Raw genomic sequence first — 27089 nt, 5'->3', positions numbered from 1 at the left:
CAATCTGCAGTATACCAGCCCTTAAGCTAGCTGCTTGCATAATAAATTCAGGTCTGAATACACCAATGCCACATCACTGTCAGCTCCAAATGCCCTGGAACACCATTGTCATAGAGTGTGCCATAGACTTCTCCCACTCTCAGGGGCATGTCATTTTGGTCATGGCAGGCTCCAATGCCAAACTGGAACATCTTATCCCTGTTTATCAGCTTATTGCCACTCTATTAATATTAAATTATCAGGAAAAAAAAAACTATTCCTAGAACATATCATGGTTTTTGATTGTACTCTCCAGCTTGTCCTCCAGCCATCATTTCACAATTAGTAACCAGTTGGAATGCAGCACCTGGGTCAGCTCACCTAGCCAGTTTCTGAAGAATTTTACCTTTGACTATCCACTATACTCTTTCACCTAAACACAGTTTTATAGCAACTTATCGCTATTATTTCCTTCTCATCAAGCCCACCAACTGCAACAGTTGGTTAATTTGAAAGACAACACATGCCATCAAGCAGACCTGAAAGCCCTCTGGCATGCCAATGAGAAATTTAAATATTGACCTGTGCCAGACATCAGAGGAAACCAAACAATAGGAGATACCATAGGCACTCCCCAGATGTGCAAGCAAAATCTGCCTTTGACAAAAAACCAGTGTTATAAGGAAGTATGAAGAGTCATAAAAGCCATTTTTACCCTGGTGTTCACTTCTGCTTGTTCTGCTTTTGGCTTCCGTTATGCCTGACCCAGCATGACTCTACCTTCTTCTTCATTACACATGCCAAAATTTGCTATCCTGAGATCAGGAACCGTCATATATGGTGTGAAAAGTGACCAACAACCCTTGGTGCCATCTTAATTCCAATAACCAATACACTGGAATGGGTGTGGGCCAACACAGTGATAATGAGAAATATTTCCCACTTCAGGAGTGCTCTGATTGCCATTGACCCTTTAAATGGGCTAAACCACCTATGATCATGCCCCGGCTGGTCCATGAAAGCAAGCTCCACATCCTAGATGATGAGACATTCTAGGAAATCACCTAGGAGTTCCCCAACCCTTGTCCTGTTGCTGCTTCATCAGTGTTTGCTTTCTTGTTTCTGACACCATACTCCTGGGTCTGGTAGATTTTGTTACCTGCCTTTGACTTATTTGGATATGAGAGCCTTTTGGATTCCACATTTATATTTTGGCATCCCTGCATAGTTTAGAGTTTTGCCTGTTCCTTTGGCTTCAGAATTTACTAACATTATTTTAGTAATGTTAGTAATGTTTTATAATGTTAGTGACTTTTTTAAGTTTATAGAGAATTTGCTGTAAGTATAGATATGCTTTCTTATTGGCTTATTTTTTCTGCAGATATGCATTTCTAATTGTATAATGCAAATTAATGGAAAATAAGACTTAGAGAAATGTATCTATATTAAGAAATATCTGTATAAGAAAACAATATGTCAGGGCATGTATAGGTTACCTAATATTATTACTGTTTGAAGAAATAAACAAGCTGGTAAGTTCTATACTGAAAATAGATTACTCTCCGGCCCACTATTTATAGTGATTCTCCCTCAGATTTTAAGCCACATGTGTCAGATGTTTTTGTCCTTTTATTTATTTCTTTATTTAAAAAAGGAATCTCCACAAAAAGAATTCCTTTTAAATGCTTTAATTAGGGATAAATTGTATATCCGACTCCAAGTACATCTCTCTTTTTTGCATTCACTCTGAAACATTTAAGTGTCACTTTAGGTAACTATCAGGGTTAGGTGTGAGGAATTCAGGGTGGAGCAAAAAGATTGAGTGTGGCTGAGGAAAACTAAGACTTGGTAGTATCGTTGGAGAGAAGACTGCATCTTCGGGACAGAAGAGCAATAGAGTGTGACAAGCCCAATGATAGGTGCTTGTAGGAAGGGCTGTGGGAGCTGTGGCAACCTTGCCAAAGGGGTCAGAGGACATACAGTGAAAGGGACATCTGAACCAAGTTCCCAGAAGTCAAAATTTAACCACATCTAGACTCAAAATTATTTCCAAAGTAGAATGTTGACCAAAGCTGTTTCCCATAATTGCTCTGACTAGATGAGTCACGGAAATGTGTTGTCTGCCTTCTCTGTCATTACATCATTTCACTGTCTTCTCATGGATGGTGCATTGTGACTTCGTGCATTCAATGGCCATTCCATATGGCAACCAAAGGAAGGGCAGGGAATGAGGACAGAGTGCCTCCCTCAGGGATGTGGCTTTTCTATGGCAGGCCCCTTTACAGTCACATTACGCCCCATCCTTCCTATAACATGGGAGAGTCTTTCTTTTTAGGATTTAGTGGCTCAACAGGTTTGGAAGGACTTGGGAAGGGGAGGCTTCCCTGAGTTCTGTTGCTGGGAGAAGACAGGCAATTCAGTAGGTCAAATGGCAAAGGTAAAACCACAGTGGAAGGCTTCTCTGTGGACAGAGACTGAAGGGTGTGGAGGTATCGAAGCTGAACAGCAGCAGGGGTGCCTGACAGAATCTCAGCTGCCATCCTCAGGGACTCAGAAGCAGCCTTTTCCCCTTCTGCAGCAATCATCTAGAAAACATGTGACGAAAGCAAAGTGATTGTTCTTCATTCCCTGAAGGCTTCACCACTATGCAGTGTGACTCAGCAGACAAGCCCTGAGCATCTACTATGTGGCAAGCACGGTTAAGCATAGAACATGTTTATTCTTCTTTCTGAAGGGTCTTGAGCTGGGGAGACAGATTAAACTATTAATCACAATTTAAGGTGGAATTTGTTAGGAGCCATCACAAGTATAAATGAAGTATTAGGGGAGTTATTAGCATCTGGTGGGCCTTGAAAGATTAGGATTTTGCCAACATAGAGAAAAGATTAGCCAGCATTCCATGCAAAGTCATGACGTTATGAAAGGGTGACCCCCAACTCAGGGAAAGTGAATGGGTAAACATTTCTGAAGAGAAAGTGCTGAGCTCACTACACAAATGCTACCTGAAAGTGGGTGAAGAGGACTTCACTCAGAGATCTAGAAGCAACTGCCCTGGGGACTATCCTCCTCCCCTTCCTCATCCCCGCCTCCCCTCAGTGGTCCACAGGCAATGATCCTCTTACTGGTTCAGGTTTTTATCTTCACCTGCTCTCTGTTCTTTCAGAGAAATCTGCCTCCCTTCATTCTTCACTTTCCTCTTCCCAAGGCCCCCTCACCCACACCTCAGTTACCAGAAGCTGCTAGCTGCCACATCTTTGCTTCTTGCTGTCATGCCTGAGTGGAGCCGAGTAGCACAGCCTTCTCTTGGCTCTAGCATTGAGGGAACTGGGCCCTGATCGTGGTTGTCCCTCCAAAACTTGTGCCAAGCTTGGGATACAGTTCTAGGGGATACCTAGAAGTTAGAAGTTAGGGTGACTACGATTACCCAGGAAAAGATGCCAGCACTAGAGAAGAGGGATTGATGTGTGTGGAGGAGATGCCTTTAAGGAGAGAGAGGGAAGGTGAGACTCAAGCAGTGAGTGGTCACTATTATCAGTAGCTTCAGAGAGGGAGAGGAGTTGCATTAGTCAGGGGACTATTAACACACTTTAAGAGAGCAATTTTAATAGAGTTGTAAGGGCCCAAGACAGCTTCTGCCCAGTGCCTAATGAATGGACAGTAAGGAAGCAAAGGGGAAATGTTCTCCACGAGCAGGCCTTCCTAAAGAGCAGTCTGGGTGGAAGGATGGAGTGCTCACCCGCACTTTGGCTTGTCTTTGCGCTTCAGCCTCCACAGCCAGTGAGTGCTGAAGCCCAGCTGGCAACCTCACATCTTTACTGAAAAAGAAAGAATGCAGGTATGTAGGTGTGCAGCCATGATTTAGGGGCCAAAGCTTTCACACAGACTTGCAAGCCTCTCTACTGCTGTCTCATGATGAGTAGCAAATTTGGAGTGACCAGAGTGTGCCATTCCTAGATTTCTGAGGTCAAAAGTAGGCAGATCTCCAAGGTCGATGCCTCAAATGCAGTTTTGTATTATTGCTGATGCTACAGTAGAGCTGTAGTTTCTCATTATCAGCACAGCAGGTTTTGTATTGATGAGCTGTGCTCAGTTTTTCCGCTTAGGATATAATCTAAGCCCCAACTAATAAATTTGAACAATGGCTTGAAGAGCCACACTACTGATAATAAAGATAAGGGGAATTCATCCAAGTTTATAAAAGAGAAGAATTGATTTTGAAAAGGGTACAACTGACCAAATAAGAACAACACTTAATGTATTGCATAAGAGGTACAAAATTGTCTTTTGACCCTGATTATAACTATAAAAATGCATATATGGAAAACAGGTTAGCTGCCCCTCAAAAAGTTAAATATGGAGTTACCATGTGACCTAGTAATTCTACTTCTAGATACAGACCCAAGATAATTGAAAACGTGTTCACTCAAAAACTTGCAAATTAATGCTTGCTGTAGCATTATTCATACTAGCCAAAAAGCAGAAACAACCTAAATGTCCATCAGCTGATGAACCAATAAAATGTGGTATAGCCTCACAATGAAATATTATTTGATCATAAAAAGTAATGAAGTACTGATTCATGCTCAAGCATGGTTGAACCTTGAAAACATTATGCTAAGTGAAAAGAAGCCAGACACAAAAAGCCATATATTGTATGATTCCATTTATGTGAAATGTCCAGAAGAGGCAAATCCATTGAGACAGAAACTAAATTAGTGGTTGCCAGGGATTAAGGAGTACATGGGGGTTTCCCACTTAACAAGTACAGGCTTCCTTTTGGGATGATGAAAATGTTCTGAAATTAGATAGTAGTGATGGATGTACCCCTTAGTAAATATATTATACTAAAACCACAGTTTAAAATAGCAAAAATGTGACATTTCTTTTTTTCTTTCTTTGAGACAGAGTCTCACTCTGTCACCCGGGCTGGAGTGCAATGCGCAATCTCGACTCACTGCAGCCTCCGCCTCCCGGGTTCAAGTGATTCTCCTGCCTCAGCCTCCTGAGTAGCTGGGATTACAGGCATTTGCCAACACCCCCGGCTAATTTTTTTTTTTTTTTTTTTGAGATCGAGTCTCGCTCTGTGGTCGTGGCTGAAGCACAGTGGCATGATCTTGGCTCACTGAAACCTCTGCCTCTCGGGTTCAAGCGATTCTTCTGCCTCAGCCTCCCTGGTAGCTGGGATTACAGGCATGTGCTACCACGCCCAGCTAATTTTTGCATTTTTAGTAGAGACAAGAGTTACACCATGTTGGCCAGGCTAGTCTCAAACTCCTGACCTCAAGCGATCCACCCACCTTGGCATCCCAAAGTACTGGGATTACAGGTGTGAGCCACTGCGCCTGGCCTAAAATGGGAAATTTCATGTAAATTTTATCTAAAACAATTTTTAGATTCATAGAGAAAAAAATAATCAGAGTAATTTGTCCAAATGTTATAGTGATTGTGTTATGGCTGTAAGATATTAGGTGATTTGTTTCTCTTTTTTATAAATTTATGCTGATATGGCTATAGTACTCAGTGAAAATAATTTTTCAAATGAAAAATTTAAAATGAAACCAGAATATTTTCCTTTATCATACAGTTCTTCCTAGTTAATTTCCTACCCACATTTCTATTCTCTCCACTTTGATTCCCCAAATACAGGTCACTGAATCCAAGGCAACCTGTGGAAAGAAGAATTCAGATGTCAGTGGGAGCCTCCAGGTGGGAGGAGAGCATGCCTAAACCCTGGTGGCCATTGTTCTGTACTAAGGAACAACATTCCCTTTGAAAGGACATTATTTGCCTGTTGTATTTAACTTCACAGTGCCTTGCAAAGAGTTGTTTAACTTGCATGGTGCCACCCAATAAATATCTGTGCAATTGAAGATGGTGTGGTATGCTGAATAATGGTCCCCAAAGATATCCCATGTCCTAATCCCTGGAATCTGTGAATGTTACCCCAAGAGGGATTTTGCTGGTTTGATTAGGTTAAAGGCTCTTGAGATGGGGATATTATCCTGGATTATCCAGGTGGCCCTAAATGTAATTATAGGTGTCCTTATAAGAGGGAGGCAAATGGTGATTTGACTACAGAAGAAGAGAAGGTGACATGATGATAGAAGCAGGAAATGGAATGATGCACTCTAAAGATGGAGGAAGGTGCCACGAGCTGAGAAATGCAGGCAGCCACCAGATGCTGGAAAAGGCAAGGAAACGGATTCTCCTCTCAGAACCTCCAGAAGAAATTGGTCCAGCTGACACCTGGACTCTAGCCCATTGAAACTGATTTTGGACTCTGTGGTCTTCGAAACTAAGAAAATAATTTTTGTTTGTTTTTAAGCCACCATGTTTGTGGTAGTTTGTTACAGAAGTAATAGGAACTAATACAGATATATTTTAAAAATCTGTTTTAAAATGCACTGAGTTGAGAACCAGTCTCTAGTCTCTCTTCCAGATGTCTTTCATTTATAGGATGTTTTCACTTCTACAACTGATGCTGGTGGCTCCAGTTTCCTCCTGCTTCCCAGTCCCGTCCACCCCCTTGATTGAAGTTGGAAACAGGAGAGGGAAGAAAATCGACTGTGGATTCTGGAAAGGAGGGGCAGGGCATGGAGCTCTCCATGTTGACCCAAACTCTTCTTTTTACACTTATTTTCTCATTATTTTTTAGTGGTTAGACAAACAGTAAGCATAGTGCATTGAGAACCTTGAGAAGACTAATTTGGGGGTGTGGGTGAGAGTAAGGAATGTTGATAAAGACGTCGCAGAATAGGTGGCATCTTAAAGGACAAATAAAATCTTGCCTGTGGAGAAAAGGGAAGTATTCGATGCAGAAGATACAGCCCAAGAGGAGGCAATGGGAGCATAAAAGTGCTGAATGCTGGACAAAAGCTAAAGTAGGTTGGAGTATTAGATTCAGTGGGAGAAGGGTGGCAAGAGGTGAGACTACAATAGTTGGGTCATTTATTTATTTATCCAAAAAACATTATCTACCTGCTGTGTGACAAGCCCGTGCTGAGGACCAAGAGATGGATAAAACATAGCCCCTGCTGCTATGGAGGTTGTAGTCTGGGAAAACTAATGTCTTAGATAGGTGGTCCCCAACTTGCAATGGTTTGACAATTTTCAACTTTTATCATGGGTTTATTAGGATACATGCATTTTTGACTTACGATATTTTTTGCTTTATGATGGTTTATAAGTCAAAGAACACTTGTATATATATTATAATCAGTGTAACAAGGGCAAGCTTGAATGTCAAGTGTCTGGACTTTATCCTTTAAAGGAGAAGGATGAATAAGGAAAGGAGGGTGAAGGGGGACATCCCATAAAGCATAATTGCCACCAGTGCCTTTGATTCTTGGGGTCCCTCTATTTGAGGTCCTCCTTCCAACTACCATGATTCACAACCTCCTAACCCAGTTCTGGGCCTGGGTGTCCCCACTGCTTCAGTGACAGGCTCCATTGCTGGTGGTAATTGCCACTCCATTGGCCAGCTGCCTGGAATCCTGCTGTCTTCTCACTTCTCCTCTGAATACCTGTTGCCTACCTGCCTTGGTAAGAATCAAAGCCACCGACCCTGGCCGTGAATGAGCTTGCTGAGCTTGCTGTCTGTGGACTAGAGGGAGCTGCTTGTGAAGCAGTTCTTGCTCTTTCCCCTCTAATTCCAAATTGATTAAATCTAGACAATGGATTGGGTAATTCATCATGTAAAGGTCTATGACATCTTAGCTTTTGTTATCTGAAAGTCTTATTTGAACTTATTATTTAACTTGGCACTCATTATGCTTGTTTCCCCAGGTAGACAGTAAGCTCCTGGGAACCATGCTTTATCATCTTTGTGTACCAACCCCTCCTGTCCATCCCCACCAACCCCACCGTTCCTGCCAGCAATCATTCTGAATACTTAATACTAGGTGAGTACTTGGAGATGAATTTAAAGTCACTGGAGTAGGTTTGAGAGCAAAAACTGCGGCAATGACTGATTAACAAGCACCATACTGATAACTGTAATTGACTCAGAGTCAATTTGGCAACCTCCTAACTAGCTATGAGCTCCCAAAGGGATGGTCCCTAAGGGATGAAACCGGCCATAGAAGATTTAATAAATGGCCAATGAACAAATGAATAAAAGATAAATGTTTCAGCATATGGGCCATTATGTTTATCTAAGTACCTTTGCATCTTGGGCGATGCTCTTCCTCTCTAGAAGAATTTCAGTGAGGGATCGATGTGCTAGGAGACGCTTCATAGTGGTTTGCACAAGGAATTGCACAGCTTTAGATACATGAGCAAGACTGCTTAGGAGAAGAGAGGCATTTTCCATTCGGTAGTAGCAAATGGCATCTATCTCCATTATAAACATGTCTTTGGTCACAATCTAGGCAGAAAAAAGTTTGGATGACAGGCTTGATTCTTGGGCTCCTTTCCTATGTGGGGTTAGAGGAACTAAATGTGTTCAAAGTGAATTTTCTCCACAAGAGAAAAATGGAGTTGGCCTACCCTTTATTTAAAATAGACATGTTTTTGAAAATTATGAAATTTTTATTAAATACACGAAAGAATGCACAACTTAATCCTGTGGTAAATCCTTTTGTAAAAAAAATCAGAAATAATTTTCTCATAAGAAGACATTCAGTTGATTCCAAACCAGATCTTTCTAAACTGATACCAAAATAAAGCATCTGCTAAAAGAGAAGCATGTTCTGGGAAACAAGCACTCTAATGTGTTGCTTGCTAGAGTGTACGTTAGGGGATGCTTTGATGATATACATCACAAGCCCTAGAAAGATGTCTTAACATTTCCCTTTTTATATTGATCGTAAGGACATATTTTAAGGATTTAGCTATAAGGATGTTACTCACAGTATTGCTAATTGGAATACAAATTGGAAAGAATTTAACATCAACAATAGGGAATTGGTTGAGTAAATTGTGATACAGCCACTAAATGAAATGCTGTATGTCCATTTAAAATAAAGGGATAGAAGCATTTAGCTAATTTATGAAAAGATGATCACAATATATTGTTGGGTTAAGAAAGACACATTACAAAACAGTATATATGGTATGATATATGTGTATATATATATGCCCATCTGTAAATATAACCACATACATTGAAAAATCTGAAAGGATATACTCCAAAATATCAACAGTTAACTATGGGTAACAGGATTGGGGTGAGTTTTTTTCCCCCAATTTTGTTTATTGTGTTAAAATACATATACCATAAAACTTATCATCTTAACCATTTTTAAGTATACAGTCCAGTGATACTGAATACACTCATAATATTGTGCAACTATCACCACCATCCATCTCCATAACTCTTTCATCTTGTAAAACTGAAACTCTGTACCCATGAAATAATAACTCTCCAATTTCTCCTTCTCCTCAACCCCTGCAACCACCATACTACTTTCAGTCTCTATGAATTTGACTACTCTAGGTGCTTCATATGAGTAGGATCATACAGTATTTTTGTGTGTGTGTGATTGGCTTATTTCAGTCAGCATAATGTCCTCAAGGTTCATCTATCTTGTAGAATATCAGAATTTCCTTTCTTTTTAAGGCTGAATAATGTTCCATTGTGGGTTATATATCACATTTTATTTATCTCTTCAGTCATCAGTAGACACTTGGGTTGCTTCTTCCTTTTGGTTATTGTGAATAATGCTGTTATGAACACAGGTGTACAACTATTCTTTAAGACCCTACTTTCAATTCTTTTAGGTATATATGCAGAAGTGGAATTGCTGGGTCATACAGTAATTCTATTCTTAATTTTTTGAGGAGCTGCTCTACTGTTTTCTACAGTGGCTGCACCATTTTACATTTTCCTACCAACAGTGCACGAGGGTTCCAATTTGTCTACATCCTCTTCAACACTTGTTATTTTCCAGGTTTTTAAAAAAACGGTAGCCATGTTAATGAGTGTAAAGTGATATTTTGTGATATTGATTTGTATTTTCCTAATGTAGTGATGCTGAGCATCTTTTCATATGCTTGTTGCCCATTTATATATCTTCATCTTCTTTGTCATCCTTTGAGAAATGTCTGTTTAAGTTTGTATTAGGGTTCTCTAGAGAAACTATAGAATGTGTATGTGTGTGTTGGGGTTTCATCATACATATATATGCACACACACATGTACACATAATAGGTATGCTGGGGTGGGGAGAGAAAAAAATACTGATTTAAAGAATTGGCTCATGTGCTTATGGAAGCTAGCATGTCTAAAATCTTCAGGCTGAAGACCCAGGGAAGAGTTTATCTTTTCTACTGAAAGAATTCCTTCCTCCTCAAAGGGAGGTCAGTCTTTTTCTTGAGCCCTTCAATTAATTGGATGAGGCCCACCCCACATTAGGGAGGGTAATCTGCTTTACTCAACGTCTGCTGATTTAAATGTTAATCCCATCTAAAAAAGTACCTTCACAGTAACATCCAGATGTGTTTGGCCAAATATAGGTCAAATGATCATGGCCTAGCCAGGCTGACACATAAGGTTAACTATCACAAAGTTCTTTGCCCATTTTTTAAATCAGGTTGTTTACTTTTTTTGTTGTTGAGATGTATGAGTTCTTTATATATATTGAATATTATCCCTTTATGAGATATATGATTTGCAAATATTTTCCCCCATTCCCTAGATTGCCTTTGCACTCTGTTAATTGTGTCCTTTGATGCACAAAAGTTTTAAGTTCTGATGTAGTCCATATCATTATTTTTCTTTCCTATTTTTGAGTATAAATAATCATTTTGTCCATGGTAGGTAGACCATGGAAAATGTATAGAGAAAGCAAAAGCCATCATTTGGCTTACCTCATGAAAAGGTATCTCCAGAGTTTGGAGACGAAGGTCAACCTTGTGGTAGGTATCCAGGCAGGGCAAAAAAAAGAAAAGACCTAAAAGAGAGGAGGAGGAAGTGACAGATAAATAGCTAGCATGAAGGCTGTTTGGGTTTCACCTTTCTGGGGTCAGGTTGCACACTACATTACTTTTCTTAGCCTCTAATTACAGACCATTGGCCCATCCCACCTCTACCTGAGGGTAAAAGGAGAGCACTATTATATATTATAATATATAATCCGGGACAATAGGTATAAACAGGGATTATTCCCAGCAAACTGGGCTGTGTGGTCCTTTTAGTCATGGTGCTGGCCTCCCCAGATCTCAATTGCATGTCTGTCCTTTCACTAGAATTGAACTCCCTAAGTAGTGTCCTATGCACTATTGTTAGCCTTAGTGTCTGACTTAGTGCCTTTTAGGTGCTCTCTAAAATTGTTTTTGAATCCATGAGTGTACCCAGGTGTCAAACTTTAGAGCCAGCAACCTCCATGTCATATTCGTTAGAATGTGAGCCCCAGAAGTAATCAGAATAGCAATTATCATGATACCAGCTTTCTGGTTGGCTAGTTAGTCCTCACCCACCCAATATAATATATAGGATCAATGTGCAATAAACATTTGTAGATTGATTTATTGAGATTTTCTGAGAGCCCATTGGATTCTGTGGGCTCCTGCAAAAGCCAAAGCTTTGTTGAAACAAGCAGCACCTCACAGAGTCCAGGATACTAGTCAGCTACTAGTCCTCCTCAGTGCCAATTGAGAAGGTTCCTGAAAACCAGGCCCAGAACAAGATGTTCTTTGTCCTGGAACTACAGAGTCTGGTTCTACTTTTGTGTGGACTCATATATTCATTCTGAATCTTCAAACTCTGATATTTGTCCCTAGTCTGGTCTCTGTGGGCGTGTCCTGGAACTCAGACCCTCTCCAATATAATATACACATGGGACTTTGCTCCTCATACCTTCCTGGCTGACTTAGATCTCCAAACCCCCACTACTACACCTTTCAGACTGACCATACTTCTATCTGTCTCCCATAATGAGCTTGGACCTCTGGACATCAACTCCACTAGATCTTAAGGTCCTGAGATCAGAGACCATGTCTTATGGTTAGCACAGAGTCTGAGCCACAAGAAATGCTTAATCTATGTTTTTTAAATCCCTATAACTGAAGACCAATTTGTTATTTGAATGCTGAACTTTGCCTGTTTCTCATGATTGGATCTGAGCACCTGGATTGGGAAATAGCTCAGCTTTTCTCTGAGAATTCACAGGACTCTGACCATATACACATTGTACTCAAATCAGTCCCCAGCCATTGGTCCTAAGCTAACTTGCTATTCCAGCAAGCCTTGCCCTGGCATGTGGGGTCTCTGTACCAATTCTCTCTCTTGGCTACCTATGACCTAGTAGTAATAGTCTCTGAAGAATATTTGAATAACCTATAAGTAACAGATTGGAAAATTCAGATATCATGAATCAAGTTACTTCATTTAATCTGAGGTCCATATTACAAATCTGCATGGGTTGAAGAAATTGGCAAGTCAGGAGAGAGGTGTTTAGAAAAAAAAGAGTGTTTTTTACCAGGGCCTTTGGCTCTTCCAGGAAGCAGATGTCCCAGTCGGAATATAATTACTCTTTCATACTCTTGTACAACCTAAAGAGAAATTTAATCCTTTCAAATCACTCCCAGAAAGAAAAAGTCTTCAAAAGGCCTTGGCATAAGAATGATCATAGATATCAGAAATTTTTTGTTTTGAGAACCAGGAAAAAATTTCTATTAATACTTAAGTTTCCAAAATCTATATTTAGTAAGTGTAAAATTTCAGAAATGAAAAAGTATATTAACCATGTTAATTTTTGAACCCATAGACAGAATTTTGATTAAAGACTTACGATTATCTAAAATCCATGGCCAGTTTTCCCTAAATTAATCTTATCAAGGCATATTAAATCTTGTATTTTACTGTGAGTTCTGCACTAGCTTTTATATGTATTGCTCATTAGCTATTTAACAGAAAGAGGGAGTATATTTTAATACCACTTGTGATGTTTTGTTTCAGAGTGCAATTTCTTCTGAGGCTGCTTCAAAATGATTCAATTGGATTTTTTTTTTTCTAGACGAAGTTTCGCTCTTGTTACCCAGACTGGAGTGCAGTGGCATGATCTCGGCTCACTGCAACCTCTGCCTCCCGGGTTCAAGCGATTCTCCTGCCTCAGCCTCCCAAGTAGCTGGGATTACAGGTGTAAGCCACCATGCCCGGCTAATTTTTTGTATTTTTAGTAGAGACAGGGTTTCGCCATATTGGTCAGGCTGGTCTTGAACTCCTGACCTCAGGTGACTCACCTGCTTTGGCCTCCCAAAGTGCTGGGATTACAGGCGTGAGCCACCGTGGCCAGCCTCAATTGGATTTTAATTTGCCAATTTTCACTGGTGATAGATCTAGAAGATTTGTGTTTACCCTGAAAATGTGCAGAGATACTTTTAAATGACAAAAAGATTCTGGAGAATGTCTATTAGAAGAGAAATAGAGAAGTTACTGCACACTACTTTAAAAATAAACTTCACTTTCTGACCCAGTATCAGAATCTGAGTTCAATTGCGTGTTTATCACTGATTTAACTTGGTCTGCTTATTTACATGTTAAGATATGCCCCATCAGATGAGGCACTCCTTGATGATACGGAATTAATCTTTTTTTTTCTCAGTGCTTAAAAAATGCCTGATACATTGTAAGTATTCAATAAATATTTATTGAATAAATGAAAGAATGATTTGTGACTATAGACAAATTTATTTTCCTTCCTTATCCTCCCTCCACTTTAAAAAGCTCCAATGAATAATAACTAGCCAAATATAAAAATGTGATAAAGAGGCCCAACAAAACACATTTTGAAATGTGCTTCTTAAAGTAACAGGATCTACTAACCCACTGTAAGTCCTTTGAGGCTGGGAACCATGTTTTGTTTGTCTTCATGAGGTTTACAATTTTATGAGGCCAGAACACTGCCTTGCTTGAAACAATCAGAATGAATGACTGTATGTGGTTCTTAGAGCATGCCAAGCAATTCCCATTTGCTTGGTTTCCTAGCATTACTTGTTTCTTACCTGCTTTTATTGGAAAAAACAAATTCTCCCCAGAGATGAAGGGGAGTCTTACTTCTTCAAGACCTTGCTCAAATATAACTGCCTGGTTCTGCTTTTGTTTCCTCTCCCTAATTGGCTTCTTAGGGCTTACCATCTTAAGTGACCAGACCTGAGAGCCTTTCCCAAAAACCATGGCTGAGTCAGTGTTGTATCTTGTGGCAATCATGCAGGTGCTCAGGTCACCCTTCGAGAAGAGCCTGCTGCCAACTATACACTGTCTATAGAAGACACACTTTATATTCAAAGATATGAACAGACTGAAAGTAAAAGATGGAAAAGAGATACCATATGAACAGTAACTAAAGGAGAGCGGGCTATCCTAACATCAGAGAAAATGGACTTCAAAAGAAGCAAACATGTTACTAGCAATAAAGTGGGACATTGTATAATGATAAAAGGATCAATGCATTAGGGAAGTATGTCAATGATAAGCATAGATGCACCTAAAAACAGAGTTCCAAAATACATGAGGAAAAAGACAAAAATAATTCAAAGTAGAAATAGACAATTCAGTAGTGACAGTTGGAGACTTCAATACCCCACTTTAAACAATGGATGGAACTAGAAAAACATGGAAGACTTGAATAGCACTGTCAACAAATAGACCTAACAGACATCTACACAGAACATCTCCACCTAACAACAACAGGATAATACATTCTTTTCCAGCATACATGAAACATCATCTCCAGGATAGATAATATGCTAGGCCATAAAACTAACTTAAACAAACTTAAAAGGATTGAAATAACATAAAGTATATTCTCTCATTACAATGAAGTTAAATTAGAAATCAATAACAGAAGGAAATTTGAGAAATTGACAAATATGTGGAAATTAAACAACATACACTAACCAATGGGTTAAAGAAGAAATCACAAGGAAAATGAGAAAATACTTTGAGATAAATGAAAACAAAAACACAAGATACCAAAATGTATCTTGGGGAGGAAAATGGGGAGGGAAAGGTGAAGGGGAAGAGGAAAGAGCTGCTGCTTGCTGTGAGGAGTAAAACCAACAACAGCCCCAGCAGCAGGTGTACTGTTTCAGCCAAGGACACAGTCTTCTCTGCAGCTACAGCCAATGACTGAGATGGCAGGAGTACTAGGGCTGTGCCATTTCTGCCCACTGTGGGACTCCTATGAAGCAAACCTTGCTCTGGAGTTCCCTTTTGGGCTGGCCAATGCTTTCTCAGAGCTGCACCACAGTCAGAGGCTCTTTCTGCCCAATCCTTTCTTCCCCTTCTCATATCACAAGTGTCAGGCCTGCATAACTGTCTGAAGGCTTCTCCTGACTACTCTTGTTTTCTTTCCCGTTAATCTTTCACAGGCAATGTCTCCCAATAAATCTCTTGCTCCTCTAATTCCATCTTGGCATGTGCTTCCAGAATGGACACAGGTCTTCATTTACTTCAGGGACAGGCATCTGTAACCACCTGTGGGCCAAACATAATCATGACTCATGGTCTATAGAAGCTGCCTGAGAAGTTTCGTGGAAGTGTGTGGAGTGGATGTCATGATCCATTCTGGTCACAGAATGCAGATGAATGAGACATAGCCAATATAATACACATGGTAAGTGTTAGAACAAAGTGAAAGCAGAGTGACATGGGAGCACCAGGAAGGGAATGACAGTCTGGGGGAGTCAAGGAAGGCTTCCTGTTCACATTTGAGCAAGGTCTTGGAGGAGTAAGCTATCCTGGAAGGTGAGTCTGGGGTGAGGGCATTCCACATGGAGCAATAACATGTACCAGAAAACAGAAGTGAGAATGGGCATGGTGTGGCCAGTGAGAGGCCTCAGGAAATTACCTATTGGGTCCTTATGGAATCTCACCTTTACGCAGAACCAGATGGAAAAAGGGAAGGTCATGATGATGAAGAGCAGGGAAATGAGGACAAGAAGCCACTCACAGGCCCCTAAGCCGGAGGATTTGGTACCTTAAAAAAATTAAAGCAAAAGAATAATTATATTGAAACTTCACTGTATTCACTGACTAGCATCTGTTGGTCCAATTCTTGGTATTGGAGTCGGCACAACTTGGAGACTTTGCTGGAAATATTAGAATAAGTCAAATCAGAGTAGTCAGAGTTCACAGGGCCTGGGGAGGAGCAGGCTCCTGGAAAGGTAGTGGGGACCAGGCACAGTGGCTCACGCCTGTCATCCCAGCACTCTAGGAGGCTGAGGTGAGAGGATCGCTTGAGTCCAGGAGTTCAAGATCAGCCTGGGCAACATAGTGAGATCCTGTCTGTACAAATAAAAAATTAAAAACTAGCTGGGTATGGTGGTGCGTGCCTGTAGTTCCAGCTATGCAGGAGGCTGAGGTGGGAAGAAAGGTTGAGCCTGGGAGGTTGACGCTGCAGTGAGCTATGACTGCACCACTGTACTCCAGCCTGGGTGACAGAGCTAGATCTTGTCTCAAAAATAAAATAAAAAAGAAAGGGAGTGGGGCTATACTGGAACAGGCACAAAATTTGTGAAGAAGGTCTGGATTCCAGTTCTGGCTCTACTGTTTCATATCCAGATGACCTTAGGCAAGGCGTATGACCTTTTCACGCCTCAGTTTCTTCACTATATTATGAGGATGCTAACATCTCATGACTATCCCATAATAACTAGTTCATGAGCTATATCACCTATCTCTGGCATAAGGATAAAATAACACATACACATAAAAAGCACTGAGCTTTACTTTACATGTGTCTGTTTGTTTTTGTTGTTTTTTGTTTTTATACTTTAAGTTCTAGGGTACATGTGCACAACGTGCAGGTTTGTTACATAGGTATACATGTGCCATGTTGGTTTGCTGCACCCATCAATTCATCATTTATATTAGGTATTTCTCCTAATGCTATCCCTCCCCCAGCTCCCCACCCCCTGACAGGCCCCAGTGTGTGATGTTCACCGCCCTGTGTCCAAGTGATCTCATTGTTCATTTCCCATCTATGAGTGAAAACATACAGTGCTTGCTTTTGTGTCCTTGTGATAGTTTGCTGAGAATGATGGTTTCCAGCTTCATCCATGTCCCTACAAAGGACATGAACTCATCCTTTTTTATGGCTGCATAGTATTCCATGGTGTGTATGTGCTACATTTTCTTAATCCGGTCTATCATTGATGGACATTTGGGTTAGTTCCAAGTCTTTGCTCTTCTGAATAGTGCCGCAATAAACATACGTGTGCATGTGTCTTTATAGTAGCATGATTTATAATCCTTTGGGTATATACCCAGTAATGGGATTGCTGGGTCAAATGGTAATTCTAGTTCTAGATCCTTGAAGAATTGCCACACTGTCTTCCACAATGGTTGAACTAATTTACACTCCCACCAACAGTGTAAAAGCGTTCCTATTTCTCCACATCCTCTCTAGCATCTGTTGTTTCCTGACTTTTTAATGATTGCCATTCTAACTGGCATTAGATGGTATCTCATTGTGGTTTTGATTTGCATTTCTCTGATGACCAGTGATGATGAGTATTTTTTCATGTGTCTGTTGGCTGCATAAATGTCTTCTTTTGAGAAGTGTCTGTTCATATCCTTCACCCACTTTTTGATGGGGTTGTTTTTTTCTTGTAAATTTGTTTGAGTTCTTGTAGATTCTGGATATTAGCCCTTTGTCAGATGGGTGGATTGCAAAAATCTTCTCCCATTCTGTAGGTTGCCTGTTCACTCTGCTGATAGTTTCTTTTGCTGTGCAGAAGCTCTTTAGTTTAATTAGATCCCATTTGTCTATTTTGGCTTTTGTTGCCATTGCTTTTGGTGTTTGAGTCATGAAGTCCTTGTCCATGCCTATGTCCTGAACGGTATTGCCTAGGTTTTCTTCTAGGGTTTTTATGGTTTTAGGTCTAACATTTAAGTCTTTAAACCATCTTGAGTTAATTTTTGTGTAAGGTGTAAGGAAGGGATCCAGTTTCAGCTTTCTACGTTTGGGTAGCCAGTTTTCCCAGCACCATTTATTAAATAGGGAATCCTTTCCCCATTTCTTGTTTTTGTTGGGTTTGTCAAAGATCAGATGGTTGTAGATGTGTTGTGTTATTTCTGAGGCCTCTGTTCTGTTCCATTGGTCTATACCTCTGTTTTGGTAGCGATACCATGCTGTTTTGGTTACTGTAGCCTTGTAGTATAGTTTGAAGTCAGGTAGTGTGATGCCTCCAGCTTTGTTCCTTTTGCTTAGGATTGTCTTGGCAATGTGGGCTCTTTTTTTGGTTCCATATGAACTTTAAAGTAGTTTTTTCAAGTTCTGTGAAGAAAGTCGTTGGTAGCTTGATGGGGATGGCATTGAATCTATAAATTACTTTGGGCAGTATGGCCATTTTCATGATATTGATTCTTCCTATCTGTGAGCATGGAATGTTCTCCCATTTGTTTCTATCCTCTTTTATTTAGTTGAGCAGTGGCTTATAGTTCTCCTTGAGGAGGTCCTTCACGTCCCTTGTAAGTTGGATTCCTAGATATTTTATTCTCTTTGAAGCAATTGTGAATGGGAGTTCACTTATGATTTGGCTCTCTGTTTTTCTGATAATGGTGTATAGGAATGCTTGTGATTTTTGCACATTAATTTTGTATCCTGAGACTTTGCTCAAGTTGCTTATCAGCTTAAGGAGATTTTGGGCTGAGATGATGGGGTTTTCTAAATATACAATCTTGTCATCTGCAAACAGGGACAATTTGACTTCCTCTTTTCCTAACTGAATACCCTTTATTTCTTTCTCTTGCCTGACTGCCCTGGCCAGAACTTCCAACACTATGTCGAATAGGGTGGTGAGAGAGGGCTTCCTTGTCTTGTGCTGGTTTTCAACGGGAATGCTTCCAGTTTTTGCTCATTCAGTAGGATATTGGCTGTGGGTTTGTCCTAAATAGCTCTTATTATTTTGAGATATGTTCCATCAATACCTAGTTTATTGAGAGTTTTTAGCATGAAGGGCTGTTGAATTTTGTCAAAGGCCTTCTCTGCATCTATTGAGATAATCATGTGGTTTTTGTTGTTGGTTCTGTTTATGTGATGGGTTACATTTGTTGATTTGCATATGTTGAACCAGCCTTGCATCCCAGGGATGAAGCCCACTTGATCGAGGTGGATGTGCTGCTGGATTCATTTGCCAGTATTTTATTGAGGATTTTTGCATCAATGTTCATCAGGGATATTGGTCTAAAATTCTCTTTTTTTGTTGTGTCTCTGCCAGGCTTTGGTATCAGGATTATGTTGTCCTCATAAAATGAGTTAGGGAGGATTCCCTCTTTTTCTATTGATTGGAAGAGTTTCAGAAGGAATGGTACCAGCTCCTCTTTGTACCTCTCATAGAATTCGGCTGTGAATCTGACTGGTCCTGGACTTTTTTTGGTTGGTAGGCTATCATTTATTGCCTCAATTTCAGAGCCTGTTATTGGTCTATTCAGAGATTTGACTTCTTCCTGGTTTAGTCTTGGGAGGGTGTATGTGTCCAGGAATTTATCCATTTCTTCTAGATTTTCTACTTTATTTGTGTAGAGGTGCTTATTAGTATTCTCTGATGGTAGTTTGTATTTCTGTGAGATAGGTGGTGATATCCTCTTTATCATTTTTTATTGCATCTATTTGAATCTACTCTCTTTTCTTCTTTATTAGTCTTGCTAGCGGTCTATTTTGTTAATCTTTTCAAAAAACCAGCTCCTGGATTCATTGATTTTTTTAAAGGGTTTTTTTCTGTCTCTATCTCTTTCAGTTCTGCTCTGATCTTAGTTATTTCTTGTCTTCCGCTAGCTTTTGAATTTGTTTGCTCTTGCTTCTCTAGTTCTTTTAATTGTGATGTTAGGGTGTCGATTTTAGATCTTTCCTGGTTTCTCTTGTGGGCATTTAGTGCTATAAATTTTCCTCTACATACTGCTTTAAATGTGTCCCAGAGATTCTGGCATGTTGTGTCTTCGTTCTCATTGGTTTCAAAGAACATCTGTATTTCTGCCTTCATTTCGTTATTTACCCAGTAGTCATTCAGGAGCAAGTTGTTCAGTTTCCATGTAGTTGTGTGGTTTTGAGTGAGTTTCTTAATCCTGAGTTCTAATTTGATTGCACTGTGGTCTGAGAGGCAGTTTTTTGTGATTTCTGTTCTTTTACATTTGCTGAGGAGTGCTTTACTTCCAATTATGTGGTCAATTTTAGAATAAATATGATATGGTGCTGAGAAGAATATATATTCTGTTGATTTGGGGTGGAGAGTTCTGTAGATGCCTATTAGGTCTGCTTGTTGCAGAGCTGAGTTCTGGTCCTGGATATCCTTGTTAACTTTCTGTCTCATTGATCTGTCTAATGCTGAGAGTAGGGTGTTAAATTTTCCCATTATTATTGCGTGGGAATCTAAGTCTCTTTGTAGGTATCTAAGAACTTGCTTTCTGAATCTGGGTGCTCCTGTATTGGGTGCATATATATTTAGGATAGTTAGCTCTTCTTGTTGAATTGATCCCTTTACCATTATGTAATGGCCTTCTTTGTCCCTTCTGATCTTTGTTGGCTTAAAGTCTGTTTTATCAGAGACTAGGATTGCAACCCCTGCTTTTTTTTGCTTTCCATTTCCTTGGTAGATCTTTCTCCATTCCTTTATTTTAAGCCTATGTGAATCTTTGCACATCAGATGGGTCTCTGAATATAGCACACCGATGGGTCTTGACTCTTTATCCAATTTGCCAGTCTGTGTCTTTTAATTGGAGCATTTAGCCCACTTACATTTAAGGTTAATATTTTGTTATATGTGAATTTGATCCTGTCATTATGATGTTTGCTGGTTATTTTGCCCATTAATTGATGCAGTTTCTTCATAGCATCAATGGTCTTTACAATTTGGCAGGTTTTTGCAGTGGCTGGTACTGCTTGTTTCTTTCCATGTTTAGTGCTTCCTTCAGGAGCCCTTGTAAGGCAGGCCTGGTGGTGATAAAATCTCTCAGCATTTTGCTTGTCTGTAAAGGATTTTATTTCTCCTTCACTTACAAAGCATAGTTTGGCTGGATATGAAATTCTGGGTTGAAAATTCTTTTCTTTAAGAATGTTGAATGTAGGCCCCCACTCTCTTCTAGCTTATAGGATTTCTGCCAAGAGATCCACTGTTAGTCTAATGGGCTTCCTTTTGTGGGTAACTCGACCTTTCTCTCTGGCTGCCCTTAACACTTTTTCCTTCATTTCAACCTTGGTGAATCTGACAATTATGTGTCTTGGGGTTGCTTTTCTCAAGGAGTATCCTTGTGGTGTTCTCTGTATTTCCTGAATTTGAATATTGGCCTGCCTTGCTAGATTGGGGAAGTTCTCCTGGATAATATCCTGAAGACTGTTTTGCAACTTGGTTCCATTCTCCCCATCACTTTCAGGTACACAAATCTGCCAAGACCAGCTAGGTCAGGGAGACCCTTACCCAGTGGCACTAAAGGAATTTAAAGACACACACACAGAAATATAGAGGTTTGAAGTGGGAAATCAGGGGTCTCACAGCTTTCAGAGCTGAGATCCCGGAACAGAGATTTACCCATGTATTTATTAACAGCAAGCCAGTCATTAGCATTGTTTCTATAGATATTAAATTAACTAAAAGTATCCCTTATGGGAAACAAAGGGATGGGCCGAATGAAAGGAATAGGTTGGGCTAGTTAACTGCAGCAGGAGAATGTCCTTAAGGCACAGATCACTCATGCTATTGTTTGTGGCTTAATAATGCCTTTAAGCGGTTTTCCACCCTGGGCAGGCCAGGTGTTCCTTGCCTTCATTCCCGTAAACACACAACCTTCCAGCTTGGGCGTTAGGGCCATTATGAACATGTTACAGTGCTGCAGAGATTTTGTTTATGGCCAGTTTTGGGGCCAGTTTATGGCCAGATTTTGAGGGGCCTGCTCCCAACACCAATCAAACATAGATTTGGTCTTTTCACATAGTCCCATATTTCTTGGAGGCTTTGTTCGTTTCTTTTTACTCTTTTTTCTCTAACCTTGTCTTCTCACTTTATTTCATTAATTTGATCTTCAGTCACTGATACCCTTTCTTCCACTTGATTGAATTGGCTATTGAAGCTTGCACATGCGTCATGAAGTTCTTGTGCCATGGTTTTCAGCTCCATCAGGTCATTTAAGGTCTTCTCTATACTGTTTATTCTAGTTAGCCATTCATCTAATCTTTTTTCAAGGTTTTAAGCTTCCTTGTGATGGGTTCGAACATCCTCCTTTAGCTTGGAGGAGTTTGTTATTACTGACTTTCTGAAGCCTACTTCTGTCAACTCGTCAAAGTCATTCTCCATCCAGCTTTGTTTCATTGCTGGCGAGGAGCTGCAACCTTTTGGTTTAGAAGAGGCACTCTGATTTTTAGAATTTTCAGCTTTCTGCTCTGGTTTCTCCCCATCTTTGTGGTTTTATCTACCTTTGGTCTTTGATGTTGGTGACCTACAGATGTGGTTTTGGCGTAGATGAACTTTTTGTTGATGTTGATGCTATTCCTTTCTGTTTGTTAGTTTTCCATCTAACAGTCAGGTCCCTCAGCTGCAGATCTGTTGGAGTTTGCTAGAGTTCCACTCCAGACCCTGTTTGCCTGGGTATCACCAGCGGAGGCTGCAGAACAGCAAATATTGCTGCCTGATCCTTCCTCTGAAAGCTTCATCCCAGAGGGGCAGCCGCCTATATGAGGTGTCTGTTGGCCCCTACTGGGAGGTGTCTCCCAGTTACACTACATGGGGGTCAGGGACCCACTTGAGGGGGCAGTCTGTCCATTCTCAGAGCTCAAACGCTGTGCTGGGAGAACCACTGCTCTCTTCAGAGCTGTCAGACAGGGATGTTTAAGTCTGCAGAAGTTGTTTGCTACCTTTTGTTCACCTGTGCCCTACTCACAGAGGTGGAGTCTAGAGGCAGTAGGCCTTGTTGAGCTATGGTGGGCTCCGCCCAGTTAGAGCTTCCTGGCTACTTTGTTTACCTACTCAAGCCTCAGCAATGGCGGACACCCCACCCTCAGCCAGTCTGCGGCCTTGCAGATCAATCTCAGACTGCTGCGCTAGCAGTGAGCAAGGCTCCTTGGGCGTGGGACCCACCGAGCCAGGCACGGGAGAGGATCACCTTGTCTGCAGGTTGCTAAGACCTTGGGAAAAGCACAGTATTTGGGTGTGAGTGTCCTGTTTTTCCAGGTAGTCTGTCATGGCATCCCTTAGCTAGGAAAGGGAAATCCCCCGACCCCTTGTGCTTCCTGGGTGAGGCAACGCCCCGCCCTGCTTCAGCTCACCCTCCATGGGCTGCACTCACTTTCCGACCAGTCCTGGTGAGATGAACCAGTTACCTCAGTTGGAAATGCAGAAATCACCTGTCTTCTGTGTCGATCATGCTGGGCGCTGTAGACCGGAGCTGTTCCTATTTGGCCATCTTCTGTCCAGTTTGTTTTAAGTGATTCCAAGCACATGTCCAGAGGCTTATCTTCCATGAAATAACTTCCTCATTCATTACAAGCCTTAATGTCTGAAGTTCCATCATTTTAACACCTCCATTAAGGTGTTGATCTCAATAGTCTTTGAAAATTAACTTTATGGGGTAATATTCACCTACTAATATGTATAAAAAAGTGATAAGGAACTGGGGTTCAGAACATCCAAGATGCTTGGGTGATAAATGAAACAATATCAAGGAGAGTCAGTCTCAAGAACACAAGCTTCTTGGGGTCTTGTCTTATTTACACTATGCCCCCAGGGCTTAGAATAGTGCCTGGCACCATACATGTGCTCAATAAATATTAGTTGAGTGTGAGAAGAAAGGAGAAATGAAAATGATTTAAATGTAAGAGTTATGAAAATTTCAAGAATTTTAACCTCCAGGTACTAGAAAACTTACTAAAGGAATATTATTTGCCAGTTTAAAAAGATCATAGAGGACTAGAAGGTGACTAAAAATTAGGAAATGGTAGTCTACTTTCCTTCCTTTCTTCCTTCCTTCTTTCCTTCCTTCCTTCCTTCCCTTCCTCCCTCCTTCCCTCCCTCCTTCCCTTCTTTCTTTCTTTCTTTCTTTCTTTCTTTCTATCTTTCCTTCTTTTTTTCTCTCTTTTGAGACTGGGTCTTGCTCTCTCCAGCCTGGAGCGCAGTGATGCAATCATGGCTTTCTGCATCCTCGGCCTCCTGGGCTCAAGCATCCCCCCACCTTAGCCTCTCAAGTAGCTGGGACTACAGGTGCATGCCACCTTACCTGGCTAATTTTTTTTTTGCAGAGATGGGGTCTCGCTATTTTGCCCAGGCTGGTCTCAAACTCCAAGCCTCAAGTGATCCTCTCACCTCAGCCTCCCTAAGTGCTGGGATTATAGGTATGAGCTATGGCACCTGGCCTAAAATCTTATTTTTAAAAGATGGGGACAAAGGGGATAACTAATTAGTAGGCCTGAAAATTTGATTTTCATGCCCCAGAAAGGTCACCACCAAATTGATGTGCAGATCACTTGAAGAAGAGGACAGAGATGCAAGCTGCACCAGCACAAAAACAAAATCAGCACTGAATACCATAGTATGGCAGTTTCTAAAGGCCATCCTACGAAATACTAATCCCACAGGGTGCTCCACCAAAGAAGAATTTCCTGGGCAAATGACCTTAGAGAATACTAGGCACTACATCCCATTCCTGGAGTTCCCAGTGCTCTTCAGGACATTGAAGCTATGAGAATCTCGCAAAGCATTCTTAGCTTTGTTTACACACATTTGACCAGGTAATATTTTCTCTAAGGAACACTAATTGATATTCTATGGAACTTATTTCTCATGGAACCTACTCTGGGGAATGCTGCTCTACCAACATATTAATTTTTATAATATTATTTTTCAAGGGCAATGACTAACAGTATCATTGCCAGTTTTAATTAGTTTATAAATATGTTTCAGTTGCCAGTGGTAGCCATGGCAAGTAAAAATAAATAAATGCATATACAAAATTACATTTTATAAATGAAGAAAGGCCTCAAAAATTCCTTCATACAGTAGCGAGAGATATGAATAGAAAACTAATTTATATCCTCAAACCTAACGTGAAGATTTACCCCCAAAATATTATTCTGTTAGAATAAGTTGCTTGAATATCCAACTTGTTTGGTTTAAGTGAATAGTGAAACATTAATTATTCAAGCAGGAAAACCTTTAAACATTGTCTGAGAGTCCCCAACATTTTGGTGAGGTGAAGCGCCTTTTCATTTCTCCCGTCTTAAGTAGCCTGCCTTTGGGAGTGTGGTGCTAAGTGAAAAAGAGGAGGGGATGTTACTCTTTGTTCCCCGTGAGCTTCAGAAACCTCCCACACAAGGGCTCAGCAAAGGTCACTTCATCCTTAGTGGGACTGCTCGCCCATTGCTTGAGGTCTCCTGCTTTCGTTACTCTGTAGCTGTAGGGACTGAGGCCCAAAAAGGTGCCCAAGGCCACAGCTGTAGGACCATGACCAGAAATGAGGGGCAGCACCAAGCAAGGGTGAGCATTTCAATCAGACTGTCTTACTCTGGGATTTTGGCTTCTCTACTTCCCAGCTACACGACTTGGGCATGTTACTTAATTTCTCAGAGCATGTTTCCTCATCTGTGATAAGAGGATGGTGAGGGATTAAATAACTCAGTAAAACACCCAGTGTGTGCCTGGCATATAGTAGGGGTTTCATAAATGGTGGCTCCCTTACTTGTCTACCCTACCAGTGTGATCTGCTGCCTCACAGTTACAAGCCCTCTAACCTCAGCATTGAACCCAGCAACCATTTACTGAACAGAGGTTTCTGACTGATGAAAGGGTATCATCAACTGGGCAAAACAGTATTAACATGACCCATTTAAATTATACCCCAACTGCAGAAATCTTCCTTAAATGGTAGCTTTCAGTGATCCAGCATGTACTGCTTTGCTGGTAACTAGGAAATGTTAAAACTTCAGAGCCAGCAGGAAGCAATATAACACACTATTCCTTATTTAATTTCTTTTAACATCTGTCATCCCACTAAAGTGGTAATCATTTTTTTCTTCCACTCATTATAAAAAAGACTGGAGGTAGATAAAATTTTCCCAAGAGTTGTTTCTCCTGCAGAAGCAAAAGAGACACCTTTCTTTGCATTCCCTCCTTTGATCTAATTTTCCTCTCTCTTAGCTTGCAGCTGGAATCGAGTAAGTTTTTGTTCCAGACTTTGTGCAAAGTGCTTTGGATGCCTTTTCTCATTGTATCCTCACCACTACCCTCTGAGGCAGGTACTGTTATATGAGAGATGGTTAAGGTCCTTCCTATGATCACATGGCTAGCAAGTGGGTTGAGCTGTGATTGAAACTCAGGTGTGGCTCTTCCTCACTTGGCTCTGCTGCGACTGCTTTTCAGAAAGAATGATCATCTTCCCAGAAGTTTAAAATGCTTTTAGGTAAGACCGAGGGGTGGGGACGCGGGAAGAAGAATAAGCCTACAGCCTACAGCCACCAGCTCGTGCATGTCTTTACTTAAATTAGGTGCCCGTATGCCCCTCCATGGCCACAAAAACCAAGTTCATGGCTCCTTTGCCAAGTTGCTTCGTCCCCAACATGTACCACACTCGCTCCCCACTCCCATCCAAGGCTGGCCCCGAGACCAGTATATAGTGATATTTGTATTTCTTCTGATGTTCTTTGCTCACCATAGCAGGTTGCTGGGTTCCTAACTTACGCCTTTCCGTTCCTGGGAACCTGAGCATCCAGCAATCTGCTCTGGCTTCAGTGGGTCTCGTGGGGATGACCCTTTCCACCTTATCTGACGCCCCTTAGTTACCACCTGGAAAGGTGGCAGATAGTGGTGCTGAATCCGTACCTTCCTCGGGCCGCTCGCTCTCCAACAGCGCCACCACCTCGGTGCCCTCCTCGCCGGAGCCTCGGACCTCATCCACGTCCACCACCGTGGCGGCGGGCGCTCGGGGCTCCCCCGGGGTCCCTGCCCGTCCGGAGCCCGACGGCTCTGGCCCAGCCTCCTGGCGCCCGCGGCCCCCGCCGCTCCTCTCGGCCTTTGCCCTCTTGTTCTCCTTGTGCGGAGTCCTGCCGCCTCGCCCGCGGGACTCCCTGGAGGAGCTCCGCGCCCTCCTCTCCATCCTCAGAGCTGCCGGGCGGCTGGAGCAGCAGCGCGGGAGCGCTAGGGGCACGGGAGCGCAGTCCCTGTGGAGTCGCTGCGGGTCCGCGTGGCGT

At 41.4% G+C, this 27089-nt stretch overlaps 2 protein-coding genes across 8 annotated transcripts in view; one reads left to right on the top strand and one right to left on the bottom strand.

Annotated features, from left to right (window-relative positions):
* The window catches only part of AXDND1 (axonemal dynein light chain domain containing 1), a 193985-nt gene extending 188136 nt beyond the window's left edge, over positions 1 to 5849 (top strand). For all 5 annotated transcript variants that reach the window (XM_054656308.2, XM_001157492.6, XM_054656307.2 and 2 more), the window contains one exon: positions 5626 to 5849. In XM_054656308.2, the coding sequence (XP_054512283.1) occupies positions 5626 to 5633 (8 nt within the window). In that variant the 3' untranslated portion in view covers positions 5634 to 5849. The remainder of the gene's footprint in view (positions 1 to 5625) is intronic.
* NPHS2 (NPHS2 stomatin family member, podocin) lies at positions 1652 to 27089 on the bottom strand. Of its 3 annotated transcripts, XM_016933386.3 has the most exons (8): positions 26722 to 27089; positions 15796 to 15899; positions 12399 to 12471; positions 10789 to 10871; positions 8141 to 8344; positions 5590 to 5645; positions 3716 to 3794; positions 1652 to 2564 (listed from the first exon to the last, which is right to left on the bottom strand). In XM_016933386.3, exons 1-8 carry the CDS (start codon positions 26993 to 26995, stop codon positions 2286 to 2288), a joined length of 1152 nt encoding a protein of 383 aa, XP_016788875.1. In that variant the 5' UTR covers positions 26996 to 27089; the 3' UTR covers positions 1652 to 2285. The 3 variants fall into 3 exon arrangements, with proteins under 3 accessions (XP_016788875.1, XP_016788881.1, XP_016788880.1); XM_016933392.3 differs by lacking the exon at positions 8141 to 8344; XM_016933391.3 differs by lacking the exons at positions 12399 to 12471; positions 15796 to 15899 and having other exon boundaries at positions 2196 to 2564.

Source organism: Pan troglodytes, chromosome 1 (genome assembly GCF_028858775.2).
Source record: "Pan troglodytes isolate AG18354 chromosome 1, NHGRI_mPanTro3-v2.0_pri, whole genome shotgun sequence".
Lineage (NCBI taxonomy): Eukaryota > Metazoa > Chordata > Mammalia > Primates > Hominidae > Pan > Pan troglodytes.
This window is presented reverse-complemented; position numbering and strand designations above follow the sequence as displayed.

Excerpts from the sequence above, each read along its gene's own strand:
- NPHS2 (XM_016933386.3), bottom strand. The coding sequence starts at position 26,995 with ATGGAGAGGAGGGCGCGGAGCTCCTCCAGGGAGTCCCGCGGGCGAGGC. Across the intron at positions 15,900-26,721 it reads GAGCGAGCGGCCCGAGGAAG|GTACCAAATCCTCCGGCTTA; the intron begins GTACGGATTCAG and ends AATTTTTTTAAG. Across the intron at positions 10,872-12,398 it reads TGGAAGAGCCAAAGGCCCTG|GTCTTTTCTTTTTTTTGCCC; the intron begins GTAAAAAACACT and ends CCTCTCTTTTAG.